This window comes from Nicrophorus vespilloides, unplaced genomic scaffold (assembly GCF_001412225.1).
Source record: "Nicrophorus vespilloides isolate i.1.1-1 unplaced genomic scaffold, Nicve_v1.0, whole genome shotgun sequence".
Taxonomy (NCBI): domain Eukaryota; kingdom Metazoa; phylum Arthropoda; class Insecta; order Coleoptera; family Silphidae; genus Nicrophorus; species Nicrophorus vespilloides.
The window spans coordinates 69,183-94,142 of NW_017096600.1; the positions used below are offsets into that span (position 1 = coordinate 69,183).

At 31.5% G+C, this 24,960-nt stretch overlaps 3 protein-coding genes across 4 annotated transcripts in view; 2 read left to right on the top strand and 1 right to left on the bottom strand.

Moving 5' to 3' along the window:
• The first annotated feature begins 3,624 nt into the window (after nucleotides 1-3,624).
• Nucleotides 3,625-4,308, top strand: LOC108557531 (HIG1 domain family member 2A, mitochondrial). Its single transcript, XM_017914068.1, has 3 exons — nucleotides 3,625-3,810; nucleotides 3,877-4,032; nucleotides 4,086-4,308. The coding sequence occupies exons 2-3, from the start codon at nucleotides 3,891-3,893 to the stop codon at nucleotides 4,247-4,249; spliced, it is 306 nt and encodes a 101-aa protein (XP_017769557.1). The 5' UTR covers nucleotides 3,625-3,810; nucleotides 3,877-3,890; the 3' UTR covers nucleotides 4,250-4,308.
• A 47-nt stretch (nucleotides 4,309-4,355) lies between these two features.
• Nucleotides 4,356-24,960, bottom strand: part of LOC108557530 — a 38,693-nt gene continuing 18,088 nt past the window's right edge. The window contains exons 1-2 of one of the 2 annotated variants that reach the window (XM_017914066.1): nucleotides 21,918-22,920; nucleotides 4,356-4,568 (exon numbers count right to left, since the gene is read on the bottom strand). In XM_017914066.1, the coding sequence (XP_017769555.1) occupies nucleotides 4,536-4,568; nucleotides 21,918-22,235 (351 nt within the window). In that variant the 5' untranslated portion in view covers nucleotides 22,236-22,920 and the 3' untranslated portion in view covers nucleotides 4,356-4,535. Of the gene's footprint in view, nucleotides 4,569-21,917; nucleotides 22,921-24,960 lie in introns of those variants that run through there. The other variant, XR_001890862.1, reaches the window with a different exon arrangement.
• LOC108557523 (elongation of very long chain fatty acids protein AAEL008004-like) lies at nucleotides 17,130-24,245 on the top strand. Its single transcript, XM_017914057.1, has 7 exons — nucleotides 17,130-17,429; nucleotides 21,519-21,579; nucleotides 22,928-23,118; nucleotides 23,173-23,253; nucleotides 23,412-23,468; nucleotides 23,526-23,942; nucleotides 23,997-24,245. The coding sequence occupies exons 2-7, from the start codon at nucleotides 21,519-21,521 to the stop codon at nucleotides 24,141-24,143; spliced, it is 954 nt and encodes a 317-aa protein (XP_017769546.1). The 5' UTR covers nucleotides 17,130-17,429; the 3' UTR covers nucleotides 24,144-24,245.

Consider the following 24,960-nt stretch of genomic DNA (forward strand, 5'->3'; position numbering starts at 1 on the left):
GACCGCCAAGGACATTTCCATTGAATAACAGTACCAGATAATAATGGCACAAAACCATATCAGGTTTTGTAAATAGGTTGGGGACATATCCATATCTATATGCATGCATACTTAATATATATATATAAAGGAGGAAGCGGACGCGATACCAAAGGCAGTCTCGCTCAAATCCTCCCGCTGAACCAATTAAATTCATTAGTCGAAGAAGACTCCGGCGAGAAGTAGTTCTTCGATCATGAAGCTGTTGCACGCGCTCCTGCTGTTAGCTCTCTTCGTCTGCTCCTGCTGCATCATCTCGGAGGCATCGGCGGATGCTTCGCCCTTCTTCAATCTGCTGTACTCGAGTTCCCGCAAGAGGAATCGCGGAAGAAGCTACGGAGGAGACAGCAACGGCGGTTCTGGAGGCGGAAATCGGTACGCGTCCATATGCAGAATTCACGCCATCGATTCCCTCGCTTTCCCTGGGAGTATCGGAAGACCCATCTGCCCTTACTAACTGGATCCGACACACTCATAATATTTCGTAATGTAAGACTCTGCAAATGTACATAATAAAGTTACAAATTTGTGCCATTTCTTGTGTTTTTTTTTTGTTCAACTTAATTGCACATTAGTTTTGCTCAAAATTCGCAACAACACGTACACAGCTTTAATGGCAATTATATTTAACGTTTACAAAATGGTATTGTTCATTATTTTTTCTTTCCGAGTTTGCTATAGTTTATAGTAATATTTTTAGAAATTTATCATTCATGTAATTTATTGAACCTAATCTTCAGGTAAGTACAATATAATTATAAAAATTAATGTTATAAATATTTAAAAAATATTAACAACTAAATATTTCTGAATCCTAGCTGACTAAGAAAAATGTACTAATTTGTTTATAAAGTTACAGAAAACACAGTTTTTATCACAATCTGAAGACTAAAAACTGAGTTTTCTATTTAATTCAAATCTTGCGTTAATTTTGGTACACCCTTTAATATAACGTATTGTTATTTGAATATGAAGTATAAATTTGTTAATTTAAATTTATACATCATATTGTTTAAGAATATTAATTGATTTTATCAATTTACCACAGTTTTCTTTGAAAATATATATACAAAATATATTGGGCAAATTGCAGATCCAATGTCATACCAAATAAAAAAAATAATAAATACATTCCCTTAAGATTTGTAAAATTTAATTATAATATTGTTTGATTTGGACAGAAAGACCTATGGTCAATATTTTATTGTTATATATTTTGTTTTTTTTGAGTATATATTATGATTTGCTACAACAAATATTATTATTATTACTTGATTTAAAGAAAAAAATGTTTTCGAAATAACGAAATAAACATAATTCATCGTATATTTTAAAATCTCTTTTTTTCTTGCTGGGGAAAGACCTACGGTCAATGGCCTGCTGCAATGATTCGTGGATTTTTTATATTTCACATTATCATTTTTTTAAATACAATGAATCGTAGTTAATACACCTATTTTTTATTTTTAAAACATGCAATTATGTTTATTATTTCACTAAAAATACTGATTATGTCAATAATCATATTAAGAAAAACATAAATAAAATAATTAAAATTACTAATTACAACTAAGTAATGCAAATGGCTATTGACCTTAAGTTTTTCAGTAAAATTTAATGTTTACATTAATTACCTAGCATAGTGCGCAAAATCAGTTCGCATAAACCGCACAAAATAAAATTTGACTGTAAATAATATTGCGTACTATTTTATTAGAATTTATTTGAATTTTGTTCAATTACAATTTAGTTCTTATTTACATTTTCAAACCGGACTTTAATGATTTCGGACTGATCGAAGCAGCAACATTATTATATTGATGTAATTGAATTAGTTTTCTAAAAAAAATCAAGAAGATCGGTCATTATGCAACGTAAATAATAAAAATAAATGTTGTAGTTTTGACTTATGTATATTTATTTACCTGAAAAATGTGGAATATTCGAATATAATTAAAAATATACAATTTATAAAATATAGTAAGCTTGTGTTTCGATAATTGACAAATAGGGAAATCTCGTTTTTTTTATAATTTAAAGTCTGTAGGTGGTACCTTGTCAATTAAAAAAAGTACCTTACTGTTAATTAAACTTTTAAGAATAATTTTTTAATGAAATTGAGTTAATCGGAATAAATATAGTATACACTTTGACCAGCCTAGATTATTTTTCATTTTAGATTTTTATTTCTTTCTGTCTTGTTCAGAATTTTTATTATTTGGTTGTCATTATTGTTATTATTATGTATTGATTTATAGGATGTAATTTTTGTTGTTTATAATTGAAGTCTGGTCAATAAATATTATTATAGTATATTTATTATTATATGTAAAATGTTAATTTTACTTAACAATAATGCGAATAATGATAAAAGATCAAATTTATTTCAAAAAACCGTTGATAGAAGAGTTTTTTAGAAAAAAGTTTGAGAACCTCCGAATTTTAGCATTGTAATACAAGTTGCAGCCATACAAGCGAAAAATAGATTTGGTTGTCGTAAATTACATTATACCACATATTTTTTGTGTGCAATTTATATCAACCAGCATCCGAAATTATATATGTAGATGTAATTAGCAATAAAGTTGCGGTTTGGTATTTGATAAGTTCGAAAAATTCCAATATTTATAAATGCATCCTAAAATTTTTCAAATATTCAAAAATAGCGACATAGATATCACGCAACACACGTACATTTTCCTAACCGAAATAACTACACCATTTAGTCGCCTGTATAACAAAAATCCAATACAAAAAAAAATAGTTCGAACCGCTAAAACCAACAAAACTTTATGGAGGCCGATAAATCCGAAATGGGTAGAAAAAGGGCCAAAAGAGATTTATATCAATTATTATATTAAAAAAAAACTACACCATTCGACTCACTTGTGCTGGACCGTCGAGAAAAAAGTAATGGCTTTGAATATCCAAATAAAATAAAATTAATAATAACAATGTTTATGAAAACAATTATATTCATAAATACAAAAATTGTGTCAACTAACGTAAAAGGGATATTATTAATTTATTATAATAAATATTATTATTTGATTTGTATATTAATGCTGTTTAGATTTTAACACTGTAAGAGGAAAAAAATCAAATTTGATTTGTTTGAACCTAATCAGTTGATTATCACTGAATCAGCGTGGTTACACATTGTAATTCAGTTTCAACGCTTTCGAATATTGTAGAAATCTTCAAAATCCACAGAATTATCCCATGAAATATTTTCCTTACATGAATCATTAATTATTAAAATGGATAATTCTTTTTTTTGAAGTTCCGATGTTTGCTTATTTAAACTTTTATAACATTCATTAATTTTATGCATTAATATAAAAAAAACAATCAGAATAGATAAAACTTTAAATAATTTAGTAATATTTATTGTAACAAACATAAAATTCCATGAAATTAACAAAATGAAGATCACTTTAATAAATTTTGTTCGAAAACCGAGGGTGCTTTGAATTCGATGCGTTCCACTGTATATTTATATCAAATTCCTCAATTTGGGATAGATCCGATAGATCTACAGAGTTTGCTGCCTTCAAGCGATAAAGATTGAAACTTTCAAATTAATCATTAAACATTTGTACAGTGGGGTGCCTAGATACTAGTGTCGTTATCAAAACTCAATATTAATAATATATTGCTAATTATTCCTACTAATTGATATTTCAATAAATCTGTCTCATATACTCATTAGAAAAAAGTAAAGCGATTGAATAGAGATTTGTAAACAGTCGCCGCTGTCATCATAACCTGGTAAGTCAAGAACTGTCTATTAGTTAAAAGTCAAAATTTATAGTGAAAATTGTTCTCGATTTGCAGTTAATATATACGAAATGACACCAGAGAGGGTAGAAGAGGAGCCCCTGGAGCTGGATTGGCTACAGTTACACAATGAGATGAACCGCGCTGCAGGTGTGGAGACCACCAAGGAGAAGCTGTTCCGCAAGATCAAGGAAAACCCTTTTGTACCCATAGGTGAATGTTTGTAATAAAGTGATTGTAATAATTAATTGAATATCTGTTCATAGGTTGTTTGGCTACAACTATGGCTTTATGCTATGGTCTTGTATCTTTCAAGAGAGGTGATACTAAGATGTCTCAGTACATGATGAGATCGAGGGTGGCTGCTCAAGGCTTCACTGTGGTTGCACTGGTTGCCGGATTAGGTCTGACTGCAATGAAGAATCCTTAGAGCATAATTGTTATATATTTACAGTGAAATGTATATACGAGTCATTATTAATATTATATAACCTATTAAATTTTTGTAAATATTATATAAATAGTGGAAATAAAATACTGTATATTTACAAATAATTAGTTGCAAATTAATTAAAAAGTGTATTTTATAATAGAGACAGTAAATTTGTTGACTTATTATAGTTAATAGATACTATAGTTAATTAGATCCTATTATAACGATGTTTCATGCAGCAATTAAGGCCGTACTTACCCAATTTTAGCGGATCGCCCATGTGTCACTTGCGGTTACGAATTTTCCAACTGAAACTCTAAAGGAAATTGAAAATATAAACAACTGATTTTAAGAGTACTAATAAATAAAGTTTATATACTTAAATAATGGTTGTATCGTAGTGGAAACAATACCCCCGGTCCTTGAATTATATCATTAAACCACTTTTTGCAGGATGATTCTTTATAATAAATAAGATGTTGTTTTATACTTATAGGTCTGTTATAATATTCATGACATACAATTGTTCATGTTTTTGTACTTTTCTGAGGTTTTTTATGTGTATTTAGTTTGAATAATATTTTGACAAAATTTGTTTTGCTGAATCTGTAATTTTGCTACTTTATGCAGTGTGGTATCTCCTCATAAACTTAAGCCAAACGTGACTTTCGTATGCTGTCAAGTTTAACAAAATAGGTAAATCTGTTGAAGCTGGTTGAAGCATTCTCCAATTAAGTCTGTAACTTCTCTTATTTTTCAAATAGTTCAAAATCCTGCTGCGCGTCAATGACCCAACAATAACCTGGAGTAAATGTTTATATGAAATTTTGTTATGAAGAAGATTTATCTCCTTCCGAAATGATTAGATCTTCTTGCTACTTATTCAGCTTGAATAATTTTATTTTGCTCTGCCTTCAACTCACTCAGAAGCTGTCGAATACCCAATAAAGAATAATTGTAAATGCTAAAAATTGTCAAATTCAAAATGTGACTAGTACCAAATTTGACAAGTTCTGAAGTTCCTATGCAATTCACGTTTGCCATTCTTTATAATATTTAACTATTTGTTCTCGCAAAGTTAAACTATTTGGAATGCCGTGTTTCATATAGTAAATTAATTAAATGTATCCAAATTTAAATTAGAAGTAATTAATTAAGATATATTTTATTATGTAATTTATATTTTTATAATTATATAATTCCTTGGTATTACAAATGCAAGTAAAATTTTAAAGAAATTGAAAGCAAAAATGTAATAATTTTGATTATGATAATATAATGATTGTACAAGGTTTATGTATCTGTAATAATATGTATTATTGCCTCAATATATCTTTACAATTAAGTGGCCAAACGTCCCGTTTTTGGTGGGACAGTCATGATTTTTAACAATTTGCCTCGTTAGTCATTTAACAGCAAAACAATGAAATATACGATTTTCCTGTTTCTTCGCCCGGAATACATTTGGCCGGCGTCTCTTGACACCTATTTGATAGTTTTCATTGTAGTACATTTAAGGAAATATAGATTTAATAATTTTTTAAAGGAAGATCTTTGTCTTTTTTTTTTTGCAAAATTTGAGAAGTAGTTCATATTGGGTGTAACAACAGTCCGTTTGTATTTGAAACCTTTTATTCAAAGAGAACTACATTCTAAAAAAAGACTTTATTTTAAATATATTGTCCATTATTTTGTATCACTTTCGCCCAACGTTCAGGCAATTTCATAAATCCATCTCTTCAGAAGCCTCCGTCTTTACGATTGAAAAAGCTGTCAAGGTGTATTTTAATGTCATCCAAAGATTCCAATGCGGAACAAATGGTAGTCGGATGGTGCGATGTCTGGACTATATGGAGGATGAGGTAGTATGTCCCATGAAAGACATATCATTGTCATGTTAAAAACATATTCGTCGTTTATTAACCAATGCAGATCGTTTTTGAGTAAGATCTGTCACAAATTATCAAGTTGTTTACAGTACTTGACCGAATTGATAGTTTGATTATTCGGTAGCTTATAATTGGTAAAACCAAATGTACAACATTAATTTCATTGGAAGTAGGCTACTCTTTGGTCATGCCTGGGGAGCACAACCTTTTTTAGATCAAGATCTACGGTGCACAACATTGTTGTAAAGTATCAATCATTCATCTCCAGTCCGCTATCTCACGAAGTGTAAAATATGGATTTTCGTTCACTACAGTCATAATCAAGGCCGTGTCAGTTGTTATAGGCCGCCCGGAGCGCTCCCACCGAAAATAATACAGCATGAAATTCCGAAAATAGAAAAAGTCACAAACTAGATAGTAGAATTGCATAAACTTTGCACTAAAATATAGCCACAACTGTACACTGCAACTATTGTTATCAAAAACTCCCTCCCGTCCAACTATTCACCGTCCACTGGACATAAACGTGTGCACACCAAAATACAAACAGACTTATGTAACAACCCAATAGTTTGAGTCGTTGTTTGAGGCTATGAGACTGATGATTGTAAGGGGAGATTCTTGATGAATTTCATATTAAAAAAAAGAAATTGTTTAAACTTTCTAACTGTCCACATTCCGTCAGACTGACACCAACCAACTTTGAATAGATGGATAGGAGACAGTTTGTGACTCGAACTAAAGCGACTTATTTTAACTATGTCATTTACTAATCATATGTTTGTTTTTTAAACCAATGAATTATACTGATAATATAAGTTTTGGAAATAATTGATGCCATTCGTTTAACAAACAATTTCATACTGGGACTGTAAATTTTAATTGTACTGAATTGGTCTCGTAGCCTTGTTTATAGAAATTTTCCGCCTCTTCATTACCTCTGATTTTCGTGTATACCCAGTATATGCTGGCGGTAATATTTCTTGTAATATTTCAATTTTTTCTAATCAAACCCAGCAGTTTGACTTGCTATCGAAAGAAGATGCATTGATTGATTCAATTGCACTAGCCGAGTCTGAAAGATGGTAACACTAGGAGGTAGAAATTCAGCTTATATGGGCAGTATATAACTCGGCTGTCGAAATGGTAGAATTATGGGGAATCTTAGATGGTTGATCTATTAGTGTAATGGTTCTTTTTATGAATGTGTAGAATATACTGTTGATCTTTGTTTCTTTATTTTCCTTATGATGTTGGAATTTGAATACTAGTACTTTCGCAATTAAATGTTCATATAATTGTATTTATATGTTTATGTTAAAGTGTTCTGTTTTGAAATATGTTTTTTTTTTCATAAAATTTAGTTTCTTGAATTTCTTTTTAATTTCAATCACGTTTTTCTTAATTACTCGAATGCTAATAATTAAACGAAAAGATATTTGAATTTAAAATTAAATCAATTAAAACATATAAGTTACACAATTATAATGTGTTTTTCAAATTATAGTCAGTAATGGTTCAAGGAAAATAACATTCTTAGAAAAAAATTGAGAAACAATTATAAACGCAATTCTTCAATTCCATTATTAAATGTCATTAATCATGACATGTCTATTAGACGTGATTGAATTCGATGGTGTAATTGACGATTTTTCTATAGAAGAATATATTGAAAAAAATAACAGGTGAAATAATAAGTTTCATTTTATAAAATAATATCAAATAATAAAATGAATGAAAATCTTAGTTTATATAGAGTTTCGAAACCAACTGTCAATATTCATTATATTGGTATTATTTACATAAATAACTAAATGCTGAACAGACCAGTAAAAACAAAACATGATCTTGACGAAGCTCTGGAGCACCTAACGCAGACAATACTTCTGCTTACCACTCCACACCGGAACACAGGAAACGTATAACATTTGTCCACTTTATATTAAACGTTTAATTTCAGAAAAACGCAGACTTAAAAGAATATGCCAAAATAACAGACTCCAAGAAGATAAAACAAAGTTAAACAGAGCTACATCTAAATTGAAAAGGCTGCTTAAAAGTATCAAAAATGAAGCAGTAAAATAGTACTTACTAAACCGAACGCCCACCGAAACTAACAGATTATTCCTTGTGGAAAGCTAAGCCGACGGCAAATTGGGCAGGAACACGTGATGAAACAGAATTGTTCGCAGATCATTTTAGAACAATCTTTAATTGTTTTGATCACTCAAATATTCAATACTATACTACGTACAGGTTACTTTCCAGCGCAGTGGAATGTCGCACAAATTATAATAATAGCTAAACCAGGGAAACCTGCCGAAGAAATCAAGTCGTACTCATCAAGTCAAAAGTTTTCGAAAAACTTCTTGCTAACCGATTGCATCCTATTATAGCGTCAAATAAGCTGATACCAGACCATCAGTTTGGCTTTTATTGCAAACACGGCACAACTCTAGCACTTGCTCTGGCAAGTAAACAGAATAGTAAATACCATCTACCAAGACCTGAAAAGTACAATATACTGTTTGGTTGCCTTTTTAAACATATCGCAAGCTTTTGACAATGTTTGGCATCTCTGACTATTATACAAAAAAAGAACTTGCCTATAATTATTTTAAAATAATAAAATCATACCTCGATAATAGAATATTTCAGGTAAAAATAGACGACGAAAATACCGATTTATATCCAATAGAATCAGGGGTGCCACAGGGAAGTGTTTTAGGACTACTGCTTTACCTTCTATACACGGCAGATATTCCTAAAACTAACAATACTACAATTGCAACATTCGCTGATGATACAACAATCTTGGCATCAGATGAGAATCCAGCAGTAGCATCCGAATATCTACAGGAAAATTTAGATAAGCTACAAAATGGAGAATAGCAATTAACGAAATGAAATCCGTGAATAACACATTTACGCTAAAGAAAGACACCTGCCCAACTGTAAGACTTAATGGACAAGATTTGCCCAAATCAATAAAAGTCAAATATCAAGGCATACATCTCAACAGAAGACTCACATGGAACGATAACATTCAGGCAAAGAGGGAGCAATTAGAAATAAAGTTTAGAAAACTCTACTGGCTTTTAAGGAAAAGGTCGGAATAAACAGTGGAAAATAAATTACTTATATACAAAGTAATACTGAAACTAGTATGGATGTATGGTTTCCAATTGTGGGGTGCGGCCAGTAAATCGAACATACAAATTATACAAAGGTTCCAATCAAAATGCCTAAGAAATATTATTAGGGCTCTATGGTTCATCAGGAATGAAGATCTTCATATATATATGGTGAAGATGGTATTAATGAAGATCTTCATATATATATGGTCGAGGGTACAATACCAACATTTAGTAGTAGATACCAGTAGAAACCACTAAATTTCATAATAATGGTAACTGTCATTATAATGGTAACTATCCACTAGGAAAGATTATCCAATTAATGTCAACCGCGATCTTAAATTTACTCAATGTTCACATTGATGAACAGATTGTTCATAAAATTATACGACATAAAAAAATAACATACTGTTATCGTTGCGTTTGAGTTAAGTTGCAATTTGAAGACCAAAAATTAGTTTTTTTAGGAAAAATGTTATAGTAACTGTAATTTTTAAAATTTTATGCCAAATCGAAGCAATTGACTAATGAACAATGTCATAGTATCTGGCAACAGCTATTACAGTGTATGGAATCAATTATGTTAACAGGAGGAGGAAATACCAATAAATTTCCTCATATAAATAAAGTAAAACTTTCTCGTGAGGGTCGATTTACTGAAATGTATACAAAATGTATTTGTTCAAAACAAGCAATCAACAGGGTTAAATCTCTCTTTAAGTAAATTTGGATTCCACAAAAATTATTTGTATTTAGTTATATTGTGATAATAAAATGAATTTAATATTTTCTATATTTTATTTATAATATTTTCGAACAAAAAAATATTAAAATGTATACCATATTTTCGGACAGAGTAACATTTATTGTAACAATAAATTACCACAATATATTGAACTACTGCAAAGAGCTTTCTGCCCTGGAATATAATGTACAAAATATTATAAAAAATAACACCAAAATTAGAACGATACTTCTTAAGTTGCCAATATGTGCTAGTAAAGAGTAAGAGCAAGAAATATGATCCCAGCAAAATAATGTGTTCATAAAATAGTTCGTATTGGATTATCTAAGCCTGGTGATCGATTGGAGAGGTAAAATAATAATATTTACGGCAATAGTAAAAATAAAATCTTAATTTCTTAATTTTTTTTAAACCTTTCCATTTTATAAATAATCTTAATAATTCATTGACTAGAATGTATGGCCATGAATTATTTGAAAGTTTAATAAACCGCAGTCTTTCTGCCGTTATTATATTATTTTTATATTGATTATGCAAGTATTGTAAAGAAGATTACATCAACTTGTACTATGGATAATGAAGACTTTCCAATTTTATTAATATTTTCACTTATTTCTACCCAAAATAAATTTATTAAAAGAAACACCCATACACAAAGAATTTGGCGTTATTATTTTTTTTATATTGATTATGCAAATATTATTAATAATCTTCTTTTACTATGCAATTTTAAGTCTGCTTAATTTGAATAAATCGCGATTCGTTTTTATTCATTAATAACAAAAATTTATTTTTAGATTGATTATGCAAAAATTACCAATAAATTCACATATTTTTTTACAATATTGTATAGTACAAGTTTTATTCTATATTTAAAATAACACTTAACAACTACAAAACAGAGCAAGAAGGTATCCTTGACAGTGGAGTTAGATGTGCTGAGTTCGGAATACTTTTCAAGTCTATCGGAGGTTACGAATGGCACGTCCAATAGAAAAGAAGAAAATGAGGTCGTAAAAAAAATCGATAAAGAGAGCGATATCTCCGTCGTGGAAAAAAAAAACACAACATCCTTTAAGACCTCAAAGATACCACCTCAAAGTCAATCATCAAACCCTATCAAAATCCTCCACCTTAAGAAAATAAAACAATATATTCTCGCTGAGTTCCCAGCTATGGTCCAGGCCAGTGATTCTCAAAGTGGGGGTCGCAGAAAAGTTGATGGCAGATCGTTACCGTTAATACTATATCATATCCTATACAAAATCTAGTTTTTCGTTCCCTGTTGTCAAACCCAAGTCCCAAATATTACCTTTTTTTTGTTGTAATGTGTATTTTTAGTGAAGACTTATCATTTTTCGTTGTATTTTTTTAGCTATATGTATATGGACTTTGCCTTATATATTTTCTATTCTTTATTATAACTCGGTCGGTAGCTTTTTGGGCCAATACATTTTGTTATATAAAATGCGCGTTAAGTGCGTAATAATTCTTTGAAACTATTCTATTAGAAGATTGCATGTGGGTTTAAAGTGCGTAAAGATTTACATAATGTGATTAATGGATTATGGTAAACGTTATTTGCACGTACAAAAAAATAAATATTAGGTTGAATTTCGATGCCATCCATGCTAATATTTGCCGAATGCATAAATAGTCGACTTGCGATGCGCTCACCAACCACCGAAGGAGACGGTACTCGATGAAGAAAAAGAAGAAAGGAAGATGCGTGAACATTCTCACGCCTATGATATTTTGCCTCCGTCGTAAATAAACGTGTGTATTCTGTTTTCTTTTGCGTAAACGATGACCAGCACATCGCGTCCATTAAATCGTCAAATATTTGCGCGAACGAACCTTTGCATTTGTTTAATCGGTCAACAGCGGATCGGGATTGATCTGATCGCGATTCAAAAGAAAATGCACGTTGCAATCGAAGTACCGATGAGCTGGCCTTCTTGCAACAAATCACATGAAATATACAACAAAGTATTGTTTGTTGTATTCCGGTGTTACATAACACGTACGGCGTGTGTTTTGTTTTTCGCTCTTATTCAAGAGCCGAGGTTCAATGTTAATTAAATACACACAATTATTAAATGTTGCAATTCCGATTATTATATCTATCAGCCACACTCATTGACTGTTTAGGTTTCTGTACGTCAACCAACGTTCGTAAAACACACAACAAACCCGTTTTGTTTTTCTTTATAATTGTACTATTATGAAAGGTTACCATGCGACAAGCCGAGTTAAGATTGTTTAAATTAAAAAAAATAGTACTAATACTTGAGAACATAACTTTTTCGCAACTATCTTGAGAAGATGCGACCGCTGACTAAATAATAATAACAATGCAACAAACACTCTGCTTTCTTTCAGACTCTACTTCAAGTGAATAAACATTGCTTATTAGTTAATTACGCCACGCAGAAATTGCGAAAGTCAATAGAACGTCTAATTGTCCGAACAAAAAAAAATCTGCGCAATCGGAATTTCGATTGGGAAAAAAATCCTTAGGCGTTCGTTTCGTCGTCTTGTTTTTACTTTTGCAGCAGTGTTTTTACACCTTGCTCTTCTCGTTTTTAATGGCATCGGATGATCGTTGCAGTCTGGGTATTTCCTATACAATCCCATAGTGGTAATGTATTCAGTGACGTTGACTTTTGTGTGTATGAGTATGTGTATGCAATGGACTTTTTGCATTCTTCATCCAATAAAATCAAACTCTGTGCGACCGACCTTGCGTCGGTTTGTTGCCTCTTGCACTTTTGCACAGTTTCCACTTGCCGGATGTATATAATACGCACTATGAAACTTGTTAATTAACGAATGAGATTTCGATGCGCAAGTTTCTCGTTAAACTATTTTTTTTAAGACGTCGTCGTAAAATTTCTAGTTTCGTGTTATTTTCTTTTCGCCGTCATGAAAATGATCCTAGATTCCACTGACTATGCAATTGCTATCTATAGCTTTCAGTTGCTATGGAAATGTTACTATTTAGGAATTCTCGCTTATAATTATATCTAAACACATCAATACTTATTTGTTTTTATTTTCTTAATTATAATAGTATGCACGAAAGTGCGTAAATAATAACAGGGAACGATTAAAACTGAAACGTATTATTATATAATGCAATAATATTGTGATGCTATGGAAAAATTGAAGACGAATGTAATAAAATTGAAATTGCAAAGTTGTTTACAATTAATAATTACAGCGAGACAAGATCCGTAAATTCAATTTATAATATGCACATAAATACATTACAAATATTGATTATTTATGTAGATTCTTAAATCGCTTCAGGTGTTGCTGTTGTCTTCATTACATTATAAATATTTATCTTTATTCAAATATATATTTTTTTCGCGAAACATTGGGACGGTGACAATTAGAGAAGTGCATAAAATGATTTAATAATTTCTTTTTAAAATTACATTACATACAAAGTGAAATCATATTTTTAAATATGAGTCTAAAGTTGATTGTTTGTCCACTTAACTTCTTTCAAAATTTTGATCTTTTTCACTAAATAAACAAAACTTATGCAAGTAATCAATTTATAACATCCTATTTATCGATATTTTCGAAATCTATTTCATGTATATTATTTTCTTCTTCTAGTACAACTTCTGACTGAGGTATGACTGTATTGACTTTTTCTATTTGTTTGTAACTTTTAGAAGTCCGCTTTTCCACTAATTTCAGTTTAAATCTACAGTTTTTGAAAAAAAAAACTCATCTTCTAAGCTTTACTAAATAAGATTTTCGATTGTTTGTTTTTAAAATTTGCTGTGGTTTCAGTGCAAAGATAAATTTATGTCTTTATTTATGATTTGTTAATTAAAATTTTTGAATATCTACAGTACTTCACACTATGCAAATATCTTCTGAATTCATTCTTCTATCAGTAATTATATAATTTCAGCAATAATATCGAGCAATCTTCAAATAATGCCGACTTAAATAGGAACTTTCTCTAATTTTTGAGCAGTCAAATGGGAATGTCTTGTATCAAAATGTTACAAAAAAATGACTAAATTTAACATTGATTAAATATAAATAATAATGATTATTAATATTTATGTTTTTCTCATTAATTAATATAGTAAACTTAATCTTTCAAAAAAGGCGTAAATTAAGTTAAAACATATAATTAGAAGGAATTTTGTAACTTTAACGAAAAACGGAAGCGTTAACATACTAGTAGCGCTTTCGTTTATCGTTATTTATTATAATTTGATTATTACATTATCTTTTGATCGAGCATTGAAATCTTTTAGAAAAGGCGTAAATTGTGTTGAAGGTGTAACATCGAGTAACATAATTAATACATATTTATTTTGGTAAATGGTTTCCGAATAGGAAATAAACCGAAAAAAAAACAGGTTCCGTTAATTTCCTTAAAATTCCAAAAAAAAATTATTGTTTATATTTCTCTCTTTCTCTTCGTACAGTCACCGAAGAAAAGAATGACCTTTGGTGTTTAAAAGAAAAATGGCGCGTATACAACTCTTTAAATCGAAGATTACACCTAATCTAATCAATCAAAATTGATTATACCGTTGCGTATAATTTAGAGAGAAAGATCGAAACGATTTGTCGATGCCAATTTGTAAATATTTCGCAACGCACGAACACAACGTGGATGGAAGGTGAAAATGAAAACGTTTTAATTGTAGAAGGTTGGGTGCGTAGAAGACTCATAAAAAGGAAACTCATTTATCCGTTTTCGCTACTTTTAATTGCGCCTGTGGCATTTCGAAAATTCCGCTCCTAATCCGTCTGAAACCTTACGTAAAAACGTAGTAGGTTAATGTCAAATAAATAAAATTGTATGGATTTCTTATTATTGTGTGCAAATTACACAGGCGCAATTACCAAAAAAAGGCGCTTAAAAGGCATCTTCATTCGCTTCTCCGCGTCATCATTACACTTCATTTTTTTTTCTGTGCCAAACATTCTTAATACACGCGTCGTGCCTATATAATGTTAAAGCACATTGTTAAAGGAATTCTATTGTCGAAGAAAAACAAAAAGAACCAATTGAATATTGAAATGCATTAAGTAATCATACTACGTTTTATTAATGTATTGAACTTGTATTTTTAATAGTTATTTTCGTGAATGACCAATGCTTATTTTAATTTAAAGAATAACAAAGTTCAACCATTATCTGATTAAAATTTATTTTATATTTTTATTATACCAATCTCTTTATATTAAAGTACATATGTAGAATGACCAAAAGCTGTTTTTAATAACATTTGTTTTGGCGTCAATTGAATTGTTAGATTTTAATTGATTCTTTTAATATTATTTTTTTGTTATTATTTAAAAAAAAGTCACATCGATTTCATATTTATATTAAAAATTTCAAAACAAAAAGAAATTAATTCAGCAAAATAAATACAAATTCTAAAAAAAATAGTACACAATATAATTTTGTATACATTAATAATTGTGCGGTTTATTTTTATGCGATTTTAAAGTCCTCGTTTAGTCTAGTTTCAAACAGTCCGGAATATTGGCGAAATCTCGAGAAATTTCTAGCATAAACAATTGCAATACCGTAAACAATCAATAAACAATTGACAAAAATAAACAAGTAATACCAGACAAACTAAATTTACAATAGATTAAGTAATCCTCTTTTTAAATTTATTATTCTTTTGTGTCTACAAAATGTGTTTATAAGCATGAATTAAATTTGAAATTCAAATTTTAATTACATTTGTTTAAGGCATGTAATTTTTAGTATTTTTGTAAAATGTTTATCCGTTAGTTCGGTAATTTAGAGAGAAAGATCGAAACGATTTGCCGATGCCAATTTGTAAATATTTTGCAACGCACGAACACAGTGTGGATGGAAGGTGAAAATAAAAACGTTTTAATTGTAGAAGGTTCATATGCGTAGAAGACTCATAAAAAGGAAACACATTTATCCGTTTTCGCTACTTTTAAAACAAAAAGAAATTAATTCAGCAAAATAAAAATAAATTCTAAAAAAATAGTACACAATATAATTTTGTATACATAAATAATCGTTGTTTTCTTTCTATAGTATAGACCAGCGGTCGGGGAACTTTTTTAACCATTACCCCAAAATATTATTGCGTAAGTCGATATTACCCCCCCATACTGAAAAGAAAACAATCAATGTAAACTTTAAATAAACATTATTTATTGAATTAATTTACATTTACATATTTATAAAAAAAGTTACATGAAAATAGTAACAAATAGTAATATACAAACAAAATAAAATTTATTATTTTTTTGTGTCTACAAAATATGTTTATAATTTCAAATTCAAATTTTAATTACATTTGTTTAAGGCATGTAATTTTTAGTATATTTGTAAATTGTTAACCGTTAGTTCGGTTTCAAACAGTTCAAGATATTGATGGTAGTGATGACCCGCACTTTGTGAGATATTGGTTATTGTTACTGGACAAATGTGTGAAAAAAATGAAATTGTCTTTTTCTCAGCAGATTTGTTTTAATATAATTTGTTTTTTTTCGTAAATAAATGCTTTATTAGTATATAAAGTATATAAATATGGAAGAAACAATTTTAAGAATGGAAATAAGTCAAAATTTAGTGGTTTTAAAAAAGGAAGAAATAAATTATTGGATTTTATTGAATGATTTATATTAATATTATTTTGTATGTTAATGTGTCAATTTTATATAAAAGTATTTATCTGATATAAATAATAGCATTATTAAGAAGAAATAAATGAAACAAAGTAGGAAACAAAGAAAATAACAAAGAAATTGTTCTTAAATAGGAATATTTAAATTATTATTGGGTGGTGTTGGATTAACTTACCTTAGATTCATGTTGCAATAGGTTAATGTCAAAGGAACGAAAAAGAAAAACATGTCTTTATGCAATTGGAGAGCAGTAGGTTAATGTCGGCGCCAAAAAGGAATAAGAGAAGAATGCAAAAAATAATCAACAAAAACAAAAAGCAGCAAGTGAAAAAAATAATAATAATAAACAAAAATCGCTCTTCGAGTGTCGAAGGTGATCGACTTCGGGATTCCCCCTCGAGCGAGGAAGGAAAGGAAAAGGAATAAAGGCATATAGTTTTCGGGTATAGTAGAGAGCGCCGCCGTCCGTCCAAGAAGAAGGAGCTTCGAGACCCCCACCAGGTGGAGAACAGGTGATATAAATCCAAGCACGTCGCCGCAACCTGGGTTTGTTGCGTGCTTGACTTTTGCCTTCGTCCACATCCACCTTCCCCCCAAACGCAAGGACAGAAGAAAAGGGACAAAAGGATTTCACAAGAACGCTTCGAAGTGGGTGACGTCCCGGAAGGAAGTTAAAGAAACGTCCAGTGCGAATTTGGAACTTTGAACTTTGCAACATTGAATACAGCATCACAAAGAAGGTGAGTAAACAGAGACAAAAAAACGCGATTTCTATCCGTACCGATTCGAAGGAGACAAAAGGCAGGATAAACTACAGGACGCAACCTTCGCGTGCGTGTATAGAACGTAAACGCGTTTTCCTTGCGCGGTTTTTCCGTGAAACGCGCTCTTCCTTATCGCAGCTCTGCACCACATTCGACATTTAAAAACGAACAAACAAATAATTGCAACTCCGATAAGTTATAATTATCTATTACCTATCCTATCGCTGGGCAACAACAAAAACATAAAAAAATAGATCAAATTGGCTGTGTGCGCTTACGCAATTTCGCAACACGGCGATCGCGGTGGCCGCGAGTTTCGCAACAATTGAAAACAAATACATGAATAAACGGAACGAAAGGAAGGATGAAATGCTCGTTGCGGCAACTAACTAACATCGGCCAGCTAATTGATTGTCACTGTTTCCCAACTTTTCGAGAAACTATCAACCCCCACTCAGCGTGAAAACGTACATACTTTTGCTGTTTCCATTTGCAAACAAATAAACGGCATAACAATTAAACAACGCAAAATTCCAATTGATTACCTCAAAACGATAATCTTTTCTTAAGTAATTTAATATATTGTAGCTTACTTAATATTTGCTTGCGGCTCACAGAAGTGTGTCAAATTGAATTCCGTCGGATTACGGTCAGTGGCGTGCAGCATCCGAAATTCAAAGTTACTTATATGAAAGTATTTATTTTATTATACTGACACTCAATTTACCAACACTATAAAACATGAAAAACTGCATTACAAAAAAAAACAAATTACCAACTAACTTTTTTTAAATCTCCTATTAATTTTAATAGGTATACTATAAATATATATTTATTTGAACTTAATAGTTATTATTAGGTATTAATTTTTACACTAAAAAGAGAAGTTAATAATTTGTACATAGTATAAATAGAATAAATTAATAGAGAAGTTGGGAATTGGTCTAAATTATATTTATACAAAAATCTATGAAATAATTAGTATCAACTTATTTATAGGAAACTAATGATTTTAAACGTTGCTATTGAGTTAATGTATAGCGATTAATTTTTGTTTATAGTTAATATAATGTGCATTAAATTGTTTTTTTTTATAGAAAATACGTTGGTAATGCCAATTGAAACAAATAGTTAATTGTGGTATGTTAATGCGGTGTGTTATCTCCAATTGAATTGATAAACGTAAGTAAATGATAACGATCTGAAAACACCAAATACCGCGATGTAATGAGCACAAAAAATGCGAGTGAAAAGAGGTATAATTAAAATCAAATTATATTTTACAAAGTGTGCACAAACAAAATCCTCACCTGTCACATAAATACCAACCGCCATAAAAATACAATATTAAACAATCAATTGTTTATTACCATTTTATTCTTACCGATTGCCGATGTTAATAAACAATGCGAAGGTTAGAAAAAAAAAAGAAATTGGTCTTCTTGCTTCAGAAAAAAAAACACACAAGATCATATTGTAATATGTTAATTTCGTTCGAAATATGTGGTGCATGGTTCGTAGATTATTCATACATTAACAATTTCAAATCTAGACTATCGATTCCAGACGTATTGGCTTCAAAGATTTTATTGACCTCTTTGAGAATTTCTTAATTTTTTATATGCATAATAGGACCAGCAATAAAGACGACAACATAAGTGTTTATAGATTCTAGTTTTTTTTTCTATGTAAAAAATGAAATAAAATTGACTGTAATTTATTAATATTTTGTAATAGAAGTTTTGTTGAAAAAATGTAATTATTTATAATTGATGTCGAAATAAATTGGGTAATCAATAAATTTTGGTAACACAGACGCGAACGTCAGAGATTTCGAGACATTCTTAACCCTGAAACCAAATAATTATGACACTTTCAATAAATCAGAGGGAAGAAAATTCTTGTCGCCTATATTATATGTATGCATATGTATACATTGTAATAATAATAATTGTAGATAAAGTTAGGTTTATTTGCTTATAATAAGAAAATGAATTTCCATATGGATGTTTATTCAGTTTGTTTTCAGTAAATATTTTTGTTTTCAAATTCCATTAGATGACGTTTATTAAATGATGAAACTAAACAAATAAATGCATGTGCGATGGAGTTAAATTTTTAAAACTGGAAATTTACATAATTGCTAAGCCTCGTTTAGCGATCTGCGGTTTTTCCTAGGGATTTTGTTTTGTTTTCGATAGGTCAAATTAAATACTTTCGTAGCCATCGGCAACGAAGTAAAAATATGAATTTGTGTTCTTCGTGGAGTGAATTAATCGAGACGCCTCTGGTTTGCTACTGTTTGCGTTCATTTAAAAGCAAGAGCGATCTCATATGAAAATGGAAAGTGCTTTACAGTAAAGTAGCTTATTCTGTCTTTCTCTTGCATACGCTTCTCTTTGTCGATTGCGAACAAACGCAGACGGTAGATTAAAATATACAGGAATTTTCCGCGGAAACGGTGATTATCATGCAAGGATCTTCGAGAGCCTGAGGCCATTCTCCTGTGTCCGAGCGCAAAGGTCGCAAAGCGAAAACATTATCATCTTCGTCCGATATACCATCAAGTGAAACGATTATAGCTGAAAATTCTGCTGGAAATTGGAAACACTTTCACTGCGCGCGCCCCGCGAATCCAGGTGCTGGTCGTGCGATGTGCAATATGCCACATGCCGTTGCTGAATCGCGAAAAAAAATAATTGGATAACAAACGAAAATAAAAAAATATATCGCCTACTAATGAGCTGCAGCAATTGTCGAACGGTTCGATTTCGGTGAGTTTCAATTTTCCTTATCCGTCGGATAGGTAATAATTGCCAGGAAGAAGGACGACGATAATTGAAAGTTGTACGTAATTCGGTTCTGTTCTTATTCGGAGCGTATCGTGTAATAAATAAATTGGAATGTTTTCGCAAAGTCGACGAGAAACGGCCGGGTTAATGAATAAACATTAATTTGCACGTTTGATTGTTAGTTTTTAACGATCAAAATAAAAAGAGAGACGAGAAACAGAGGTGTTTCTTCAAGGTAATTTTCATAATGATTTAAACGCGTGAAGTGATTTCAAGTAAGTTCCTCTAGTGTTGTCCTTTAGATATCCGTTTAAGTGATGGATCAGAGGAAGAGTCCTTGCAAAAGCGAAATGATAAATACGCATGAACGTACGCAAAAACAAAAAAAAAATAAATGCGTAGGCATTTGCAATGATCTTCGAAGGTATTAACCTAGATTCAGCCAAAATCAAGGTTACTATTTTATTGAATTAAATTCATGAAAAAAAAAAATACTGAAATGGTGGCGAACTTTCACGATCGAACTTATTTATATATAAATTAAATGCATTTGCCAATTTACGTTTTGTACTTGCTTCCTAAAGCTTATCTATAAACAATTGCAAAAGTCATACAAAACAAGAAATTAACAAAACTGAAATATTTATATATAGATAATTCCAATTAACAATAACCATTTCAAAGGGTTATTGACCAAACGAGTTTCCACCCAAAAACATATTTATTATTTACAAGTGCAATTCACAACTTTGTAACAGTTAATTATATTTTTCTTATATAAATAAGTTTTATTTTTTTTATTTGTTTATGTATGACTGTTTCAATAAATATTATTATTTATCAAAAAAATGAATTTGTTATTTTATTGTTCAATTTTACGAGGGAGTATAATACGCAGTAAACTCAAAAAAAAGTGATATGTAATTTTGTTTTTGTTTCAATGCAATTGGCTGCGTATGTTTTTCGTATATATTAGAGCCATTGTTTGATGTATCAAGGCGACTAGATCCAATTTAAATATTTCGAATAGTTTATTTCCGAGTAATTTGCTAAAGTTATTAGCATTGCGAGAAGGAAATCGTTAAACCGATGTAGTGTGATCGATTAAATGTATGCCTTCGTTTGACATGAGGTCGCGCACGTCCTCACCTATAACGAATTCAAAGCTCTCGGTGAGCATCTTAACTGAACACGTGTTTTTACACCTTAAATCGAAACTATTTTGTTGGAGATGATAGTTGATTCACACTAACATTTAATTTCTTTTTTGCAGATGACGAACGTCGTCCGGTTCCTGGTGGACCAATACCATGATCTGATGGACAACAAGAGCGGTAAGATATTTACTTATTGGTTTGTTCTTACAGGTGGTTCGAGATTTAGAAATTTGCAAAATTCTGTTTGCTCAACCAATTCGAGTTAGCAGAAGATGCTATTATGTAGTAATATTGGCATACGTCGTGAGATCTCTGGCAACGATTGATGATTATATGAGTTTTGCGTAAAATTTAATGGAAAACCTCAGAGCCACCCAAATTGTCGAATATCAGAGGTTGCCTTGACGATTATTGATTTAATTGCTACGACTGCGACGTGGAATGCGCAAAATGCAAAATTAATGCCCATACGCGATGAGCCAAGCATACATGAAGTGCGCTATGCTACAAATTACCGATCGTGCGGGGAATGCGTGAAACGGATGCCGGTTCATTGGCGATTCCGAAGGAATCTGCTGAAAATGAGGATCGCCCACGACGACCGAACGCACTTCCAATGATAATTGTAGCCTGGGGCAACGACGGCGACGATGAGACAAGCACAAACCGTAACCAGATAAAACGTAACCCGTGCCAAACGCATGTGTTGGGTAACCATGGTGATTGCGCAACAAGACGACAGCATCCCGTTCTGCGATGGTGTGATTCTCCCATCGCACGACGGGATGGTGCAAGAGATGTGCGAAGAAGCGCTCGCTTCTTTCTTTCCACATTGCACTCGAGACTGGTATACCTACATGCAAATTGACATTGATTTCGGGATCGCAATCATTATATGGTTTTGTGCAAGAGAGAAATTGAGGTGAATGTTATTATTGCTGCATGACATTTGGCGTGAATTATGTGTTGTACTATGCACAAGCTAATTCACAACCTTTCCAACGGAACGTTACCAAAATCACAGGCATTAATGTTCGTTTCCAGCAAACTCGTTTGAGCAACATGACTTTTAGGTTAATGCATATTTCTTTTAAATGGTGAATTACTATGCAAAAAAACGCCTTTCAAACTTCATCAGTAACGCGTTATAGCTTCATGAAGATATTTGAATTTAAGGGTCCCAAGAAAATTTTAAGATGAGGCCACCAGTTGAATTCATATATTGGTTCAGCTTGGATATAGATGTTAATAGATACCACTTCACTGTGAATAATGTCAATCAAAATTGTTTATTATTCCGCAAATAGAAGCTTAATCATAATTCGAAATGTATATTGTGATGTGATTATACCGGAAAGAACCATGGAAATTAATTGAGACGACCTTACTAAGCGAAAAAGGTCGTAACTCGCGACCTTCACAGCCTCTTCAATTCGGCAATTAGACTTTAAATGCAAGATAATTCATAAATGCGTAGTACTGTTCTTTTATATGATGTTTGCTAATGGCATGAATTAAATTTTAGATCCCAGGGTGAACAACTGGCTGTTGATGAGCTCGCCCTTCCCGACGCTCGCGATATGCCTTTCATATGCGTACATCGTGAAGCGCTTGGGGCCACGGCTCATGGAAAACCGAAAACCTTTCGAGTTGAAGAAGACCCTCATCGTTTACAACCTGTTCCAGGTGGTCTTCAGCACTTGGCTTTTCTATCTGGTGAGTAATTCGTTGTTTTGTTCGCAGAATATTTGTTAATCAATAAATTTTCAGAGCTGCGTGTCTGGCTGGTTAACGCACTACAGCTACAGATGCCAACCAGTCGATTATTCAACATCACCTTTGGCAATGCAGGTGAGTAATACAAGCATCGGTATTCGGCCCGGACTTCGAACGTGCGAAAAGAGTTCAATGTCGCCTTGGCCAAATCTCGATAATTGACTCGCCCGTTTTACAGATATACTAATCTATGTTTTTTTCTCTCTTTCATTCTTCTCACCTCGTTAACCCAGATGGCGAATGGATGTTGGTGGTATTACATCTCTAAATTCACAGAGTTTCTAGATACGGTGAGCTAGCTATTAATGCTTCATAAACTAATATTAATGTTATTTTTGTTGGAATAGTTTTTCTTCGTTTTGAGGAAAAAGAATAAAAACATTTCGACCCTGCACGTTATCCATCACGGGGTGATGCCTATGTCCGTCTGGTTCGGTGTAAAGTTCACCCCCGGCGGTCATTCATCATTCTTCGGATTCTTGAACACATTCGTGCACATCATCATGTACTCGTATTACCTGATCGCTGCCCTTGGACCGCAGTATCAGAAGTACCTCTGGTGGAAGAAGTACCTGACCACCATCCAAATGATCCAGTTCGTAGCTGTCATGGTACACGCCTTCCAGCTGCTCTTCATCGACTGCAGCTACCCGAAGGCCTTCGTCTGGTGGATCGGCATGCATTCAGTCATGTTCTACTTCCTCTTCAGCAACTTCTACAAAGAGACCTACGTCAAGCAAAAGAAAGCAGATGCTCTGAATAAGGTAAATATCAGCATTTATTTTTTAACAAACAACACTTAACACTTATCTTTCCAGCAAAACGGAGTGAAGAAAGGCGTTGGTATTTGCTTCCCATTGCAGACCGATCTATACGAGAAGGCAGAAAGCAACGACACCATCGCCAAGAGCTACACGTCATCCAACAACGACCTCAGAAACCGAGCATTCATAGACAAGAAATGATGACGCGACATTTTCGCTCCACAAGAACGTCTCTTTAAATTGCCAATTTTATTATTAATAATGTTAATGTTAATTATTAGAATACATAATTATTTTTGTATAAACTTAAAATTTCCTGTGATTTTAAATTAATCGAGAAAAACGCGATATACAGAGAAAAAAATACACACTTCTATATTTATAAATATACATAATTTAAATATTTAAAGACAACATATTATGTACAGTACAACAGATTTAAGATTCAAAATCTGTATTATATATATATTTTTTATACTACTAGTAGAATTGTTGTTATTGTTGTTTTTATATATTTCAAGCATTGCAACGTTTAATTATATATTTTTCTTCTTTTGCAATAATATTGTATGATTGTAATCATTTGAATTCTACTACAATATTTGTACGCATATAGAAATAATCATACAAAGTGCATGTTTATATGATGCTTATTGAATAAATGTTTATTAGGTAACACTTTGTTTTACTTGTATCTGCAAATAAAGCCTGTTGATAAAATTCTCGACTTCTTTTGATGTATGTTTAGTTGTATAACTCCATACTCATTCGAAATCCCGTCAATCAAATTCCCGAGTGTATCAAAATCCCGATAACCATCATCTCGACAGTATCAAAATCTCGACTGTATCAAAATCCCGACATTATCTTTTGTTATTAAAATTTCAACAATAACATGTTTAAATTATCCCGGAGCATAGTCACCATCTAGAACATTTTTATAACTAGACAATAAAATAATATGTTTATTAAAAAAGTAAACAAAACTCTTTAAAAATGAGAGTTTATTGTGTCTAAG

Bases quoted from the DNA above. Each gene is read 5' to 3' on its own strand.
- LOC108557531 (XM_017914068.1), top strand. From the start codon at position 3,891: ATGACACCAGAGAGGGTAGAAGAGGAGCCCCTGGAGCTGGATTGGCTA. The intron at 4,033-4,085 runs GTGAATGTTTGT...ATCTGTTCATAG, and splicing joins AAACCCTTTTGTACCCATAG to GTTGTTTGGCTACAACTATG.
- LOC108557523 (XM_017914057.1), top strand. From the start codon at position 21,519: ATGACGAACGTCGTCCGGTTCCTGGTGGACCAATACCATGATCTGATG. The intron at 21,580-22,927 runs GTAAGATATTTA...ATTAAATTTTAG, and splicing joins TCTGATGGACAACAAGAGCG to ATCCCAGGGTGAACAACTGG. The intron at 23,254-23,411 runs GTGAGTAATACA...TCGTTAACCCAG, and splicing joins CATCACCTTTGGCAATGCAG to ATGGCGAATGGATGTTGGTG.